General features: G+C 45.5%; 1 protein-coding gene across 2 annotated transcripts in view; it reads right to left on the reverse strand.

Annotated features, from left to right (window-relative positions):
• The window catches only part of OLFM3 (olfactomedin 3), a 151,864-nt gene that overhangs the window by 35,433 nt on the left and 100,107 nt on the right, over positions 1-16,324 (reverse strand). Inside the window, exon 1 of one of the 2 annotated variants that reach the window (XM_024570332.3) lies at positions 1,163-1,396. The exons of the other annotated variant lie outside the window; for it this stretch is intronic. Coding sequence (XP_024426100.2) covers positions 1,163-1,291 — 129 coding nt within the window. The 5' untranslated portion in view covers positions 1,292-1,396. Of the gene's footprint in view, positions 1-1,162; positions 1,397-16,324 lie in introns of those variants that run through there. 2 annotated transcript variants of the gene reach the window in all.

Raw genomic sequence — 16,324 nt, forward strand, 5'->3', positions numbered from 1 at the left:
ATGGAAAATATTCCATCGGTCCACCCACACGTGAGCCATGCAGAGAGGCACGGAGCTTTCCTAAGTGACTCAGGGGCTGCCAAACCCTCCGGAGGGGGCCAACGTGCACCTCCAGGGGCCTCTGCTGACGCCCTCAGCGCTGGGTGAATCTGGGAAATTATGTAATTAACTTGACCCGAAGCTACTCAGTTAATTACACATAGATTGATAGATTAATTTTATCAGTGACTGCACTCAAGTCTTGAAAATAGAACATTCCTTTCCTTTTAGTAGCTGGCTTTTTCTGATTCACCGGGGAAATCTTGGGGTTAAAATCAGATAAGACACAAAGGTGAAGACCACCAAGTACTAATTGTTTCTGTGCCTTTTATTTGATGGCGGGGAAATTGCCTTTCTAGGATAGTCCTTCTGTTCGAATTTATAAACCTCTACTGGAAAAACCAATAGTTTTCATTTGAAAGGTTCTAGAGTATTGCTCACTACACCCTGCTCAAACTATCAGACGAGGCTTTGCTGTAATTGGGCAAGGGTTAAAAAACACTGCCAATTTTAGGTGAAGAAGACTACAAGAGTTACACTTGTAATAGGAAAAGTCTGTATAAAAAACTAAACAATGCAGAGAGATGATTTTTGTCAAGCGAGTTATCTATTCTTACTGTTTTTTAGCTTCTTAGGGACTTTCTGAAAGGCTTTAAACTGCTGAGGTTTTGTTCATTTATGTTTAAAAGAGGTTGCTTTCTCTGACTGAATGCATTGCAAAGAACTGTAGGAATTCAATTCCAAGGAAGAACCTGCCACAGCACAACTAGATTAGACAGAAGAGCCTGTTTAGGGAAAATTACAGGGATATTACAGACATTAAAAGAAGAATTAAAATAATTAGAAAGAAAACAAATTTCTTTAAGAATCCTTCCAAACCTCAGGTTAATATAGTTAAATTAAAACTTTTGATGATTAAGAGTTTAATGAGTATTTCCTTTCACAGGTAATATCTTGGGAAGTCTATTTATTTTTTTGATGTAATGTTTAAGGGTTCATTAAAAATATGCCTAAAGTTACCACATAAAGAAGCAAAATCTGAGCCTTTGCAATTTACCAAATCAAGCCCACTGGTTTAATGCACCTACTTCCCGAGATGGCCAAACCCACCCGAGTGACTTACTAAGGTGTCTGGCGTCCACAGCCTCGTGCCGTTCAGTCCTACCCGGGAAGGGAGCATTTGGGACATCCAGTTAGAGATCATGGCCAAGGAGCTCAGCACAGCACCAAGCTTCAGCAGTGGAGGGCTCATGGCGGTGGAGCTAATGAGTTTTCACAGAGGCTGATGGAGATCCCCGGGCAGGGCCAGCAGCGGGAGGCGGGACTGCAGCGGCCACATCTACACATGAAAGGAGATCCACTCTCCAGCTCTAATCCCTGGGAGGAGCCCCCTAAACCTCCGCCCCCACCCACACTGGAAGTGCTCTGCCCTGCCTTGGTCTCTCTTCCCAGATGCTTTGCTCATTCATTCCAGGGATATTCTGGGAAGGGCTTGGTTGGTAAGCCTCAGAGCAGAGGTTGGCGGGAGGGGGAACCTGGGGCTGCTCCTACCCCACTGGAGGCAGTGAGCACCCACAGAGCCCATTTCCTCCAGGGCCTGCAGGAGTGCAATCCACTCTTCGCCCTTCATTAAAAACACACCTTTGGGTGGAGGTCTCTGCTTACTCACACATTTCAGACAGCGGGCTTCTTGCCTGCACGTGTCTCCAGGCACACACAGATCACGGAAGCAAAAGTCTCCACAGAATTCCCAAGAGGAGAGTAAGAGACTTTTAAAAATAGGAACCTAAAATTAGCTTCCTGGCCTCTAAGGAACAGCTCAAAGATGCACAGCTGCTGCCTGTGGGGAACCGGGCACCTTGCAGGTGGACAGGCAGGAAAGGCGCCTCGGAGAAGAGCTTCTCTTACAGAAACTGCATGTGTTTCAGTAGTTGCTCAGGCACCTGGCAAATGCACCTAGCTCTGCTTCCTCCTTGTGAGAAACGGCAGAGGATACCCGATTCCAGAGGTCTGTCTCAGGAGAGAGCGTGTGACTTATGGAAAGAGCACAGAATTGGAATCAGGGGGCCTGAGGGGCTTGTTCTTGTTCTCCTGTAGTTAGTCATGTGACTGGCCAGTGGCATCCGAATTCCTTGGCTTCAAGTTGTTTTCCCCTTTTCTACAAAATATGGGGTTTGGACTCCCTGCTCTCCAAGGTTTCCTTCAGCTGTAAAATTCAATGAATGACCTGTTTATTAGATATTTTTTGTTGGCAAATGTATACATTGCATTGGAGCTCATGGGTAACTTTATTATATTCTTTGCACATACTGCAGATTGCCCCACATCCAAATCCCAGATCCCCATGGAATAAATCAGAGGCCATTGTCTGGTATAACATACATGGCTGCAAATAAAAATTAGAGATAAGACATAAAGGGAAATGTGGCTGAATGAAAATTAAACGAAAAGGAAACTGTTATAAAAAGAAAAAAAAATATTGTTTTGATTCCTTAGGAGAATTCTGAAATTGTTTGTAATTGGAATTTTCAGCCAAAAATATATATTTTTCTTAAACAGTTTAGGCAGGAGAAATAAAGAAATGGCTGCCATAAAATTGAAAGAGATAGATATTTATAGAAACGTGTGCCTCATCTAGTCTGAAAAACAGCCTTAAACCAGGGTGAATACTGAGATACTCCTCAAATCTTCCTTGCATCTATTACCTGGGAACCAGGCTATTGTTTTCCCTTTAAATTATATCCAAAGGATTTCAGTTGACTTTTATTTTTTAACCAAGTGTCCAGAAAATCAGATGTTACTTATTTTTGTCTTTCAATAATCACATCATATGATTAACCAATAAGGATAAAAGCACAATAGTTTATATACTAAACTTGGCATTAAATAACAGAGTATTCATAGAAAGGACTGAATTTTATTTTGGAAATAACAAAAAGCAAAGTGGATTTACAAATCTGATTGTTTAGAAATACACCTGTAACTCTGACTTTCCTAAGGGAGGGGAGTGTCTTTTCAAGAGCTTAATTTCCAAAATTGAAAACAAATATACATGCAATTACTGGATAATTTAAGATGCAACATGGCAGATAGTAATTATGCTTATTAATGAAACTGTCAGTTGACAAAATAATAGTCTCTTTGGAAGAATATAGGTTTGAATGTCAGAGGAAACCAGGCTCTTAATTGTAAATCCAAGAGAAAAGAAGAAATAAAAACCCAGTACAAATGGAATGCTTCTTGTAATTTCCCAGAGATGCAAATAGCCACACTAAAGGCTGAAAGAGAACAATAGTGAACGTTTATGATTCGATGATGTTTATGAACAACATAAAAGCTACAATGTGTTGTTTTTAGAGCAGGTTTAAATGGCACATATTGAAATAGGAAAGCTTTCATTCTAATGATTATTAGTTGTGGGAAATAAACATAACTAGCATTTGTAAAGACCTAAATAGTTTGTGGTGCTCTCATATTCCCGTGAAGTGATTATCATTACGATTTCCATTTTAGACGCTCTAGTTGCAGATGGGGAGGTGATTCTTCTGTGTAGCACTAGCAGCCTGTCTGCAGGGCAGGGAACACAGTGGTTAGAGAAGTTTTACAAGGAAAGTATGAATGGTGGTGGAGCCAATGGAAAAAGACCATGCTGGAAATATTCACAGTGACCAGATGCCCGGTTCTGGGCCCCCCTGGAGGGGTCTGGATATTACCTTGTTAGTAACTCAAGGAACTTAAGCAGAGCAGTGAAATCATTAGTGGTATGTCTCAAATGCTTCCGTTGGCATTTTCATGATGCAGGTTAGATAGGTGGGGACTGCAGGAACAGCGGAACATCAGAGACAGGAGGATCACTTAGGGACATATTCTCCTAGTGGAGGTGAGATGTGACAAGGTCCTGGGGTGTGGAACTGGCAGTAGGGTTCCAAAGGATGGATTCCACAGAGGTTTCAGGTAGCACCCAGTGATTGAATAGATGGGAAAAGTCAGAGAGAGAAAGTTACCTGGGGAAATTTTCAGGTTCGGGGCTTGGGTGGGGAGTGGTGTGCATCAGGATAAGAAGTACACGTAGAAGAAGTATGACTTTAGGGAAAATGTAGAGTTTATTGTCACCCTGGATGTGAGTTGCTGGTGGCAGATGGAGTCCCTGGATCCCTGGATGGTAATGTACCCACACATGGGATTCAGAGAAGGGTCACTCTCACTAGACCACACAACCACCATAGCCTAGCAAAAATCACGTGTCCTAACAGAGATGACAAAAATGTTTAATTTAGCAACAGTCTTAAGACTACTTACCAATGACTTTATTTAGACTTAATTCAAGATAATCTCTAGATTTAGTTACCTATACATAATTACCTATACGCTTTTGTTTAAAGCAACAAAAACAATGTATGTCACTAGTAAATGGTGAAAATATTAGTAACTCTGGTAATTTCACAGAAAATGTGACCTGAGTACGTACTTTCTTTTTACAATCTCAATGTGGATCGATACCTATAAAACCTACAAAGTGTGTTATGGCTAATGGAACGCTGAACGATGCTGATTAATATATTTATTCATTAGATGTTTTGTGATAGCCTGTCTTGCCATTATTCAGAAAGGATTTAATGATAAACCTATGTAATAAATAATTGCTAAGCAAATAAATAATGACCCAAAAGATTTATAGGTGGCTTATGTAATGTCGGCATGTCCTGTCCTTGGAATTTTATTTTTTTTCCCCTTAATCTGGAGCACAACAGTTTATATTGCTTCAATGCTCGATGCACTTTCTAGTTTGGGGGCCCTGTTGGTAGGTCTGTAGGGCTTTCCGCTGAACTCAGCTCAGGCAGATCAGAAAAAGTCAAATGCATAGAAAGACCCTGGTGATCACACAAAATATGGTAGAAAACCCAAAAGTCTGACCTTGAGCAAAATGAGAAAAGAGGCTGTGATTATTTGTGAAACCATAGAAAAATTAAAGGAGAAACAGTCTACATGTACTTCACTGTCATTTAAAACACTTAAACTTGGCAGAAGGTCTGAGGAAGAGAGGAAAGAGGCGCAGGAGACGGGGTTGCCGAGACCAGTGAAGAACATACTGGTGGAGGAGGAGCAGAGGAAGAGCCTGGCTGCCGGGTAGAATGATGACACCTGAACCGTGTGGCTGGCGCAGAGCACAGTTAAACCAAGCGACCCCTAGAGAACAGCCAAGTGGGCTCTTGTTAGCGGGTTAAGCAGGGATGGTAGGAAGCGTGGTGTGAAAGGAGGAAGGTGGGGGACACTGCTTGCATTGCAGTCACTTTGGGGGTGCTGTGGACCCCGGATGGAGGCATGGTCTGTGAATGGTCAGGTAAAAAAAGAGCAGCTCCATGTATGAGTCTCCATTCTCTTGTCTGTAAAATAAGAGATGTATGCAGCTGTGTGGAAGGATTCTCAGAAAGACCAAATGAGAGACTCTATCTGAATGTGCCTGTAGTGTGTCAGGTGCTCTGTGAGAGGCAGCCCTACGCTTGGTGAGAAACGGCATGACTGGGGCAGGGCCCGAAGGTGTAGATCAGCTCAGGCCCTGAGAAGATGGGAAGTTCTATGGTTTCACTAGGGGAAGTGGAGCTGAGCTTGGGCTATACACTGGCTTTCTGCTCGGTCATGGTGGGTGAAGAGAATAATACAATGTTGCTGAGTGACTCAAGTCACTCTGGGTTCCTGGAGTGAAGAGTCCAACTCAAGGTGGAGAAGAAGAGCTGTTGGCCTTGCCTCTCCTTCACTGAAAAGTCAAGGCAATTGCAAGAGAGCTCCCTACAGTCCCGCTGCCACGTGCACTCCCCCAGCACCCCCCAATCCCCCTGGACCCACGCGCCCCTCCTTCCTCCTCCTGCCACGGATCGATCCTTGGTGCCTAGGCAAGGCCGACCCCTCCCCTGTGTGCTGTCCCTTCCAGACACCTTGCAGAAGAGTCACCTGCAAGCTTCTTAAGACCCAGGGTTCTAGGTCCCCCCTGAGAATCTGACATCAGCTCCAGCATCAGGCCAAATAGCTTGTGTTTCCGAAAGTCTCCTAGCTGGTGCTCTGCTGCCACTTTTGGAGCACCCTCTGGGTAGACTGTCCTCAGCCAAGTCCACCTCCCCCTCAAAGATGGCTGTCTTGATTCTGTCCTTTCTTTCTGACAAAAACCCTTTCTTTTTTTAATGGATTATTCCCAGCAGTATACACACACTCCCTGTATCTCTTATCTTAAATACAGATAAATACATAGTATTTTCTTTATACCTCTTTCTCTCTACTTGTTCCTTCATTTCTCACTGTTTTTTTCAGAGCATGCCTTCTTGAAAGAATGGTCTGTACTCATCATCTTTGGCTTTTCTCTTCCTAATCAAGTTTTTCTCAACACTTCTCTACCGATAAGTACTGCTTTTATCAAGACGAGCAGTGACCCACGTTGCCAAATTTAGCAGCCAGTTCTCCGCCCTCAGCTTTCCCGACTTATGAGTCGTATTCATCAGGCCTTGACTTTCTCCTCCTTGAAATGATTTCTTCACGTGGCTTCCAGGATACCTCATTCACCTAGTTTTCCTCCGACTTGACTTTCTGACTCATCTTTCTCAGTTTCTTTTGTTGATTTTTCCCTCATCTATATGCTAATGACTCCCAAATTCATTTCTTCCCCTCAGACCTGCTCTATCAATTCAGGCCTCTTATCCAATTATTTACTTGACATCCCCACTTGGGTGTTTAATAGACATCTTAAATTGAACACGTTAACAAATGGGCTCCTAGTATGCCTTCCCCATCTCCAGCAAACAGAACAAAACCTCAAAGAAATAAGCAAAAAACATACATGGGCATCCATTCCTACAGTCCTATAGTCTTTCCCATTTCAACTCTGTGCTGTAGCTGGTCAGTCCAAAAGGTCAGGTTTCCACCTTAACTTTTTCTTTTATTTTAAACTTTACATCTCTTATTGATTCCATCAGGTCTCCTGGTCTCTACTTTCAAAACACCTCTGGCATGTAACCACTTATTCCCAGCCCCACTGCCACTATGTTGCTCCAAGCCACTTGTCCTGTCCCATTGGGTTTGTCACAGAAGCCAGCAGTGACTGGCCTTGTACCACTTCAGTCTATTCTTCATCCCCCAATCAGAGGCGTCCTGTTAAAATTTAAGTCAGATTATGTTCTGTCTATGTTTAAAACTCTTTCATGGACCCCCCATCTCACTCCTGGTAAGAGTCGAAATATTTAGCATGCACTGGAAGGGTCTACACAGTCTGGACTCCTCATTTCTCACCGATCTCATTTCTTACTACTCCTCACTGGAGTCCTTCTGTCTCCTCAGAGATGCGAGATACTGTTCCAACGCAGGGTCTCTGAGCTTTCTCTCCTCTGGTGAAATTCCAGTCCCCAAATATCTTCTCACTGCCTTTTTGTTTGAATTCCAAGATCGCCTTCTCAGAAGGCCCACGCAGATCACGCCATCTCAAATTTCTACTCTTTTCATCTGCTTGCTTCGTATTGCCCCCGGCTGCTTTGCTTTTTTCTCCTTAGAACTTGTTACAAGTGAGCATTTTCTGTGTGCTATTTATTTATGGTGTTTACTGTTTGTTTCCTCCACCGGAAATAAAGGTCCACGGAGGCAGGGACTTTGCCTGGCTTGTTCACTGGGGTATTCTCAATACTTAGGGGAGCACCTAGCACATAGTAGGTTCTCCATAAATATTTATTAAATGAGTGACTAAATGAATATGCTACTGTTTCATTCTGCCCTCAGTTGAAGAATGAGACCATTCTCAGTGTGGAATTACCATATACCCTCCTTATTTATTTTTGCATAACAAGCCAGGGTAATATATTGCATTTCTCACGTGTGTTTGTGTGTGTGTCTGATGTATGTACTCGTGACTAGGAGACAGTGTAAAATAGTGAAACATTATGCTTGTGGTTAGAAGTGCTTTTTCCTTCCACATTTTGGAGTTAGAATGCGAACACCTCGGGCCTACGCCTTGAAGTACTGCCTGCAAGTTGTTCTGTGTTTCCTCGATAAGCCTCAAGTCTCTAAAACCTCAGCTACACAGGAAGTGATCGTCTCCTCCTCTCGCCTTTGGCTGATGCAGTTTGTCTCTGGTAACAGAGGGAAGCCGGAAGAGGCTGTAGGCTACAGCAAGCACGAGTTTAAATCAAACCAATTAGGGAAGACAGACATCTGGGTGTCCAATCACCAGCTCCCCTTCCTCTGGCCCTTGGCCATTAATTAGCGACCCCTTACAGCTCCTAGAATTCAGTGCTTTGCCATTCCTGCCTGGAGGTTGCAGGGTTATCTTAAAAGTTTCCACTAATGAAAGAATGAATTTAGCGGGGATTTCTGTCTTCTCATCTCTGCCTCCATCTGAGAAGCCCCAGGGATCCTCCCTCGGCAGCGGCTGTTGCTGTTTCAAAGGAGGAAAACTGGATGTGTGGGGGAGGAGTACATTCAGGGCGCACATGCTTTTTCTTCTTCCCCTGACACACCAAACTGGAGAAGTGGGAAAATGTAAATTCAGGATTAGGCCAGGGGAAAGGAGGGGGCAGAGGGTTGGGGCTCTCAGACGATAAGGCAAAAGACTTCAATTTTGTATTAGCTTCGTCACCCTGGGTTCTCCCACTGGGAAATGATGATATGAAACTGAGTTCCATATAGAGTCCCTTCCATACTATAGTGTCCCACTGAGGAGCTCAGCTTTGTCCCCGCACACATGCCAACACCCGCGCACCCTGCTCTGACACACCGCTAGCCTGCAGCCTCCCGGAGCCTTGGGGTTCTGCGTGGAAATTGGGGTTAATAGGAGAACCTACTTCCTCAGGCATGTGTGAGGACGGGATAAACTTCTACATACACAGCACTTATCATAGGACCAGCCGGTAAGGAGCTCTCGATCCGTGGCAGTCATTTTTCCAGTGCCAAAGAGGTCCTGTATCATTTCCTCATCTTTGTGGCAGATTGGGGGGGGGAGATGGAAATTGTGATAAAGAAGTAAAGATCATCAAACTTTGGGGCAACTTACTAATATAAAGGGTTTTCTCTAAGTCTTGAAAGTGCAACATATTCTTGATTCTACTGTGGTTGCTTTGCAGGGACTCACTGCTAAGAGCATCCTAGGAAGGCAGGGTCTAACATGTCCATCCCACAGAGCCCTGGGGAGCTGCCTACCAAAGCCTGTCTCCCCGGTGCTGGTCTGAGAACTTTATTTGCTTGAACTCATTTCATCCTCATGCAGACCCTAGGCGTCGGTGTTGTTACTGCATCCCATGCGTAGGTGAGGACCTGAGGCCAGAAGCTGTAGTATATGGAAGAAAGCAGAATACACATGATACGACTTCATCTCTTGAGGTGAAGTGAGCTAGTCGAGGTAATAAACGGCGAGGCCGGTATTTGAACCCCAACAACCGCACTCTCAGAATGCCTCCCTGTGCGTGCATGCACGTGCGCATATGCCCAAACAACAGTAATCATATTATGGCAAATACTGATTTCAGACGCCATCTTTTAAAAACAACTGGAGTCATGTGGGGGAAGATTAAGGGTGAGTCATTGGCATCTTTTCAGTCAACGAATGCTTCGGGCTGAGCCCAGAACTGAAAGGTAACGTGTTTCCCGTCTTTGAGTTCATCTTTGGTTGTGACAGAGCGAAGCTGTCACCCGGGAGACACTGAGTCTCAGGGAAGGGGTTGAGCCCCTGCTTCATTCTCATCAGGGTCTATGTTCAGATATTTCCAACTCACCCACATCGCCAGGGCAGACTGAAGTGTTCACTTATCACCAAAAGCTTTTCCAAAAGAAATTGTTTAGGAAGAGACATTGCAAAGCAAAGCGGTGGGGAGATTCCCCGGGGCATCTGAAAGAAGATGTTTCAGTGGCAGCGTGAAAGAATACAATCGGATCTTCAAATGGGCAATTTTCTGAAACCTTGTTGCTAGTTGTTTCATCAGGCTTATCTCCCTCATGCAATTCGAAATGTATGTTTAGCAGGAATCCCAAATCTGGTGGAAGTAAATAACCCCAAGCACCAAAGAACGAAAGCATATGACATTTGCAGCCTGCTTTGTACAAAGGCACCTAAATGGCAGAAGGCCTGCAGAGGTGCGTTTACGCAGCAGCAGCAGCGGCAGCAGCTGCACTATTTGTCCACATCGGCCTGCACCAGTAAGTGCCTCGTGATTGAAAAGCTCTGGGCAGGCAAACGTAGTGAAACACGAGTGTCCAAAGGTCTGGATTCAAAGTAAAGCAGCCATGCTTTGTCGTTGGAAGTGTCATGAGAATCATATAGTTTTATAAGAGGGAGTCAGGAAAACAGGTAAGAACCGGGTCGTGAAAACCACCCTCACGTAGAGGAAGCTGTGCGAGTGTATCGCCTCCTTTCCGTGGCCTTTTTGTTTCTCTGCAGTTAAGGACTATCAACCTAAAGAGAAGGGTTGTAGGAGGAGCTGAGGAACAACATCTGGAAGAGGTCCAAGGACCCACAGAATTATGGGCTCGACAGTGGATAAGTAACGGAAAACTGTTTGACAAAGGCTGTCTCTTGTTATTGACAGTACATAGATGATTTTTTTGTTTAACATTTTTTGTTCTCTCCACACTTTTCAGCCTAAGTATGTATTATGTGGTGGTGTTTGAAAAACATAAGCAGAAGTATGTTATTACCCTCTCATCGACCTTTAAAGGCGCTGATCTATTAAACATTTATTAAGTTCATTCGCTGGGCCAGAAGCTGTACTATATGGAAGAAAGCAGAATACACGTGATACGGCTTCATCTCTTGAGTCATCTCTCTGTCTGGAACTGGAAGAGAATGTAAGCAACCATGTACATGTGAGCCAAGAGCTGCATGTGGAGAGGGACAGTGGAGGCTGGAAGAAGGCGGGATTAGTGCCGTTGGCTGAAACGGTTGGCAAGAATTTCATTAGGGAAGGTGCTGAGCTCATTTTAAAAGTTCAGCTCTTCAGAATCTTAACTGTTAACTTGCTCAGGGCCGTGGACAGTGTAATTTCCTCTGGGTCCTAAAACGAGGCAGAATTCAGGTTGTGAGGAGTTTGGTTCTGTGCGTGGGTGGTAGTAGAGCCCTTTTTGGTCAATGTGCGTGTTTTGTCCCAGTGCTTTACGCTTCAACCTTTTTTACTGATCAGATAAAATCAGGATGTGGGTCTGAGCCACACTCTAGGGCTGCTGAGTGTGGCAGGGCTGTGAAAGGACGTGACCGTGACTGAGAAAAGAGGATTTGCCTTGAGGAGGAGCGGAGCCACGTAGGAATATCAGAGCTCTTGAAGGACCGTGCGTTGACCGAGAAAATCATATTCAAAACCACGTGTACATGCCAACAAGGAGAAGTTTGAATTCTAATATCTATCTGTAATCTGGGACACAGGTGTACAGCCACAGATGAATTCCAGCAGAGAGGCTTCTGGCAGGTTTCTGCATGGAGGTGTGCAAACATTCTCACAGAGGAGCGCTGCGATGCTGCCCTTGTTAGAGGTGGAGCGTCTGTGCAATGCACCCTCTCTCCCTCCCCTCCTCCCTTCCTCCCCTTTTCTTTCTCCCTCCTCTCTCCCTTCCTTTCTTCTCCTCTACCCTTTCTTCCATCCTTCTTTCCTCTTCTCTCTCTCCTTCTCCCCTCTCCATCTCTTTCACTTTGAGCACCCTTGATCGAGCCTTTCTGGGGGACCTGCTCTGACGTCAGAGGGGAGAATGGTTTGCGGGGGTTCCCCGGTGACTTTGGCATAGTGCCTGAGCAGCCCGACTGCGATCCAAGCCTGGAAAATCCTCACAGTTTGTACTTCACTCTTTCTGTCTTTCCTCTCCACTCTTTCCAGGCTTTTAAAAACAAAATCAAACTAACAAAAGTTCCCAACCCTCTGTCTCCTCCTTATTCTCTTCCCAATGAGTCTGGAATCAATCACTCCCCTTCCCACAACTCTTTTCATTTTTTAAGATTTATTTTTAGAGAGGGGAAGGGAGGGAGAGAAACATCAATGGGTGGTTGCCTCTTGCACGCCCCTTACTGGGGACCTGGACTGCAACCCAGGCATGTGCCCTGACTGGGAATTGAACCAGCAATTCTTTGGCTCACAGGCCAACACTCAGTCCACTGAGCCACACCAGCCAGGGCCCCTTCCCGCAACTTTTGAAAGAATCGTTGTGGTACAATGTACTCTCCTGGGGAGTCACAGGAGTCGGCTGGTTCCTGCTACCTCTCCACCCGGTCCCCTCTGTGCCATCCCCACCACGCGCTCCTGACTGGCTCCACCCCAAGCAACTTCGAGTTCCTGAAAGAACCAGCGATCCCTCTCACCTCAGTGGTACCTGTCGACATGCTATCCCCAGGGCAGAATGGCCTTTCCTTCCCGATCTATTTGGGAAATTCTACTGACTCCCCCAAAACCACTGTCCCGGAAGCCTTTTCTATCCCACCGAGACGGAACGAACTGCTAACCTGTTTACATCCCACTGCCTCCGGCTCCCACTGCACATCGCCAGCTAGGGGAACTGTGCTCCCAGGTGGATTCCTGCCTCGTGTCCATCCGTGCCCCACTAGAACGTGAGGTCTTGAGTGAGAGTGGACCCCATCAATCTTTGATGGCCTGCATCGGGTGTCCTGCATTCAGAGAAGGGTCAGCAAATCCTACGGAATGCATGTGTGATCCAGCAGGAAACAACCCTTCATCTGCAAATAGTAATTCTAAATATAATTTTTGTAGGAAAATACTGACTTACATATTACTAAAAGGCAAAACGTACGAGAGCAAAGTTATTTTTCATCACTGGCATATTTATAAATCAGTCCTGGAAGAAAAGACACTAATAAGATTCACACGAATGAGGGACCCCCATTATCAGACAGCAGTTATGAGCACTCCCCAGTTTTAAACCCAATAACTTGAAAACCTTAGGGACTGCAGTATGAGGTACACTGTAGCCTAAGCATGCATGCTGGAGAGCAGGTAGGGGGCTTTTTGGTGCCTTAGTAAGAATAAAGAAAAAGATGAGGAATGTAGGGGCTGGACACCTTATGTGGAACTTTGTGAATGATTGGGTATGGAGGTGAGAGAGAGAGAGGGAGGGGAAGACCAGGGTGGCCGCTAGACTTCACAGCGCACAATACTGCAGCATAGTATTACAGGGCAGAGTTGCAGGACAGGGCTTCTTAAACATAAAGGTGCAGGGCCTGACATCCTGCATTTTTAGCAAGTGCTCAGGAGGAGCACACCTGGCTGGTGTTCAGACCACACTTGGAGTAGAAGGAGCTGGGAAGCCAAGTCATGGAGACTAGAACTAAGCGCAGGGCTGACGTGTGTGGACACATGCCGTGTGACGAAGGAGGCACAGCCAAGAAAAGAACAAAGATGTGACACTTGGCACGAAAAGCGAGAGCGAGGACTCCCAAACACACCTGTTTCTCCCCAGGAAACCTCCCCATCCAGAGACCGTTGTTGACAGAACGCAGACACTTAAACTTGACCCACTTTGAATGGCCCTAGAATCGCATAGAAGTAAAGTTGTAGTTGAAATTTTATCTTGAAAAAAAATAAGCACAAATATAATGTGTTATCTTACAACTGTGAGGATGCATTTGCAGATAGAGACTTGTTTTTGCAAACCTCTTTAAGGGCTTCCTTCATTTCCTCAGGGACTCGCGTACTCCTTTGCCGTTCACATGACTGGGTTCAGAAGAGCCGGTTCTGTACCTTCTCTCCCCAGTTGTTTAAGGAGGCCAGTGTACTGGCTGCCCTTGAGTAATCCATTTGGATTTCATCAGAGCACTTCTCCCCACCTCCCATCAATTTTATGGAGTCTTTTGCACGATTCTGCTTCTCGGTCACTATATTTGCATTGAACACCATTAGGTAAGTTGCCACATCCAAACATCACTGGCTTGAGGCAGATGCTACTCTTAGGCACTGAGGGCTATTTTAATGGGATTTGAGGGGATTCATTGAATAAGTGGCTGTAATTAGTAAATTCAGTGCTTCTGAGTTTTCGACGGTTGTTGCCGCTTCCCCAACTTCCCACTGGCAGGACTTGGGTCACCATACTTGGATAACTGTCACTCAGGGTTGACTAGAGGTGCAGAATAGGCAGTCAACCATATGCTCTGACTTTGGGGGGTGGGGTGGAAGAGGATGACAAGGAGGATGCTTTCGCATCATCCACTCACTTTAGGGAAGTCTTCTATTAACTGTATCTAGGAAGGTTGATCCATTATGTCTTGGCAGCTATGGAAATTGAAATACATTAACTTGATTTGGTTATACTCTCATCTGTGAGGAAGGGGCAATCCAGAACTATCTGGAGTTCTGGGTACTTCCCAGAGTTGCCTGTGGGAGTCCCAGTGAAGGCTCTGGGTATCCCAGAAGCCCCATGAACACACTGGGCTACGGAAGGGAAAGCCTGAATAGTTACTGATTGGCTGTTGAATAAGAACAAAAGGGCCCTGTGATGGGGTGAGGAGGTCAGGATACCTGGATGCCAGTCCTATTTCTTCGTTTAAATTTAGCAGCATGACATACCTTGGTTTCCTTTTCATGTGCAACATTCTCTGACTCTCTGTGCTCGGTGTTGAGAGCGTGGGTTTGAAGTCGTACAGGCCTGGGTTGGGACCTCATTCTGGAACTTACTCTGTGATCCTGCATGAGTTCTTCCCTGAACCTTTTTCTACCACTCTTCACATGAAGGAACAGGACACCTGCTGATACGGCCCGGCTGATGGAGAGCCCCGAGGGCGTGCCTGCAGTCCAGCAGGGTTAGACGCATTCATTTATTGCCTCTGGAAAACCGCACACCAGAGGACCCACGGAGCATCTCACCGAACAAAGGAACAGGCAGGCTTAAAGATAGGATGTGGGGGAAGGGTGCAGCTTAGACAATATTTATACAGAGCAGACTTTTGACAATGCCAAAAAAGAGGACGTCTGTAATGTGAAAAAGTTAACACCAGGACTGAGTCCAGTAGAGTCTGCATTCGGTTTCCTTGGAAACTACAGAGTTAAGATAAGTGGCGAACGTTTCCCCGAAAAGTCCTTATCTGAGGTTCTGCACTCAGGTTGAAGACGGAGGCTGCTGCTCAGGGTCACAGTGACTGGGCAGGAGTAGGCTTCCCATTTCCACTCATCTGATTTCAAACAGCCACGTTTCTGATAATTTATGCCTTCAGAGAACAAAGTGTCTCACCTTCCTCTGGTAGAGCAACAAAAGCCTTATTTAGAGGATGACCCCATAGGTTCGTCCTCATAAAATTTGACAATGCACGGGAGGTGCTGAGCATCGCACCTGTCCTACAAGCGATCATTGCTGACCCTTCTACTGTCAGCTGCTGCAGTAGTAATATTGCTTCACTGTCCTTGCACAAGTAAGCCTTCCCTAAGCAAATGGGCTATTGAGTTAAGTACCCCAACTTTACTCACTAAAGAGAACAAGTTTGGGAACCTAACCAGCCAACAAAGGGATGAAACCCATTGTCTTGACTTAAGGGGCTCCATCCTCTGAACAGTGGCCCGGATTCAAGACCATCACCTGTTGCCTTTGAAAACATAGGTTTCCTGCCCCCACTGGACCAGGAATGCCAGTCAAGGGGCTTGGAGTAGAACGCTATTTTCACTTTTTGAAAGCTCCTGATTTTGACATGCAACCAAATTCCAGAAACAGGTGTGTAACCATATGAGTGTGAGAAAGCACTATCACAGTGTACATGTGACTCCCAAGTGGTTGGAAGTAAAGGTTTCAACCACCCGGAACAGGGCATGAAGGTCCGCTAGTCCATGTCTCCCTCTGCAGTGAGGGGCACTGTGCCATGTCCCGAAAGGTTGATTTTGCAGCTTGGATACCTCCGGCATTGCTAAAATCAATGCTGTGCACCTAGACGCTTTGACATCAGACGTTTCCAAACATGAGTGGATCCATGTAGTTACCCATACTTTGCTTCCTGCCGTCGTTCTGCCTCTGAGGCACCAGCTGGGAGGCCTACTGTTCTCAGTTACGTAACAGCCCTTTCAAATATCAAGCTCCCTGCAGCTGTGTTTTTCCAAGAAGGCTGGTTGACTGTTCCTCTTACCACATGCTTTCAGCTCCTCCTCTGTCCCGGTCACTCTCATCTGGGCACCCTCTTGTTGGTCTGCCTCGCCCTGCTCAGAACAGAATGGAACTCTCTGGAACACTCCAGCTTGGTCCGATCATGCCAGATCAGAAAACAGTCAAAAGGCTGGCTGATAAAAATGATGACACATTTTTTCCTTTGTAAGGTTAATGAAATTTATCACAATTTAAAGGATCCTTT

This window comes from Desmodus rotundus, chromosome 12 (genome assembly GCF_022682495.2).
Source record: "Desmodus rotundus isolate HL8 chromosome 12, HLdesRot8A.1, whole genome shotgun sequence".
Taxonomy (NCBI): Eukaryota; Metazoa; Chordata; class Mammalia; order Chiroptera; family Phyllostomidae; genus Desmodus; species Desmodus rotundus.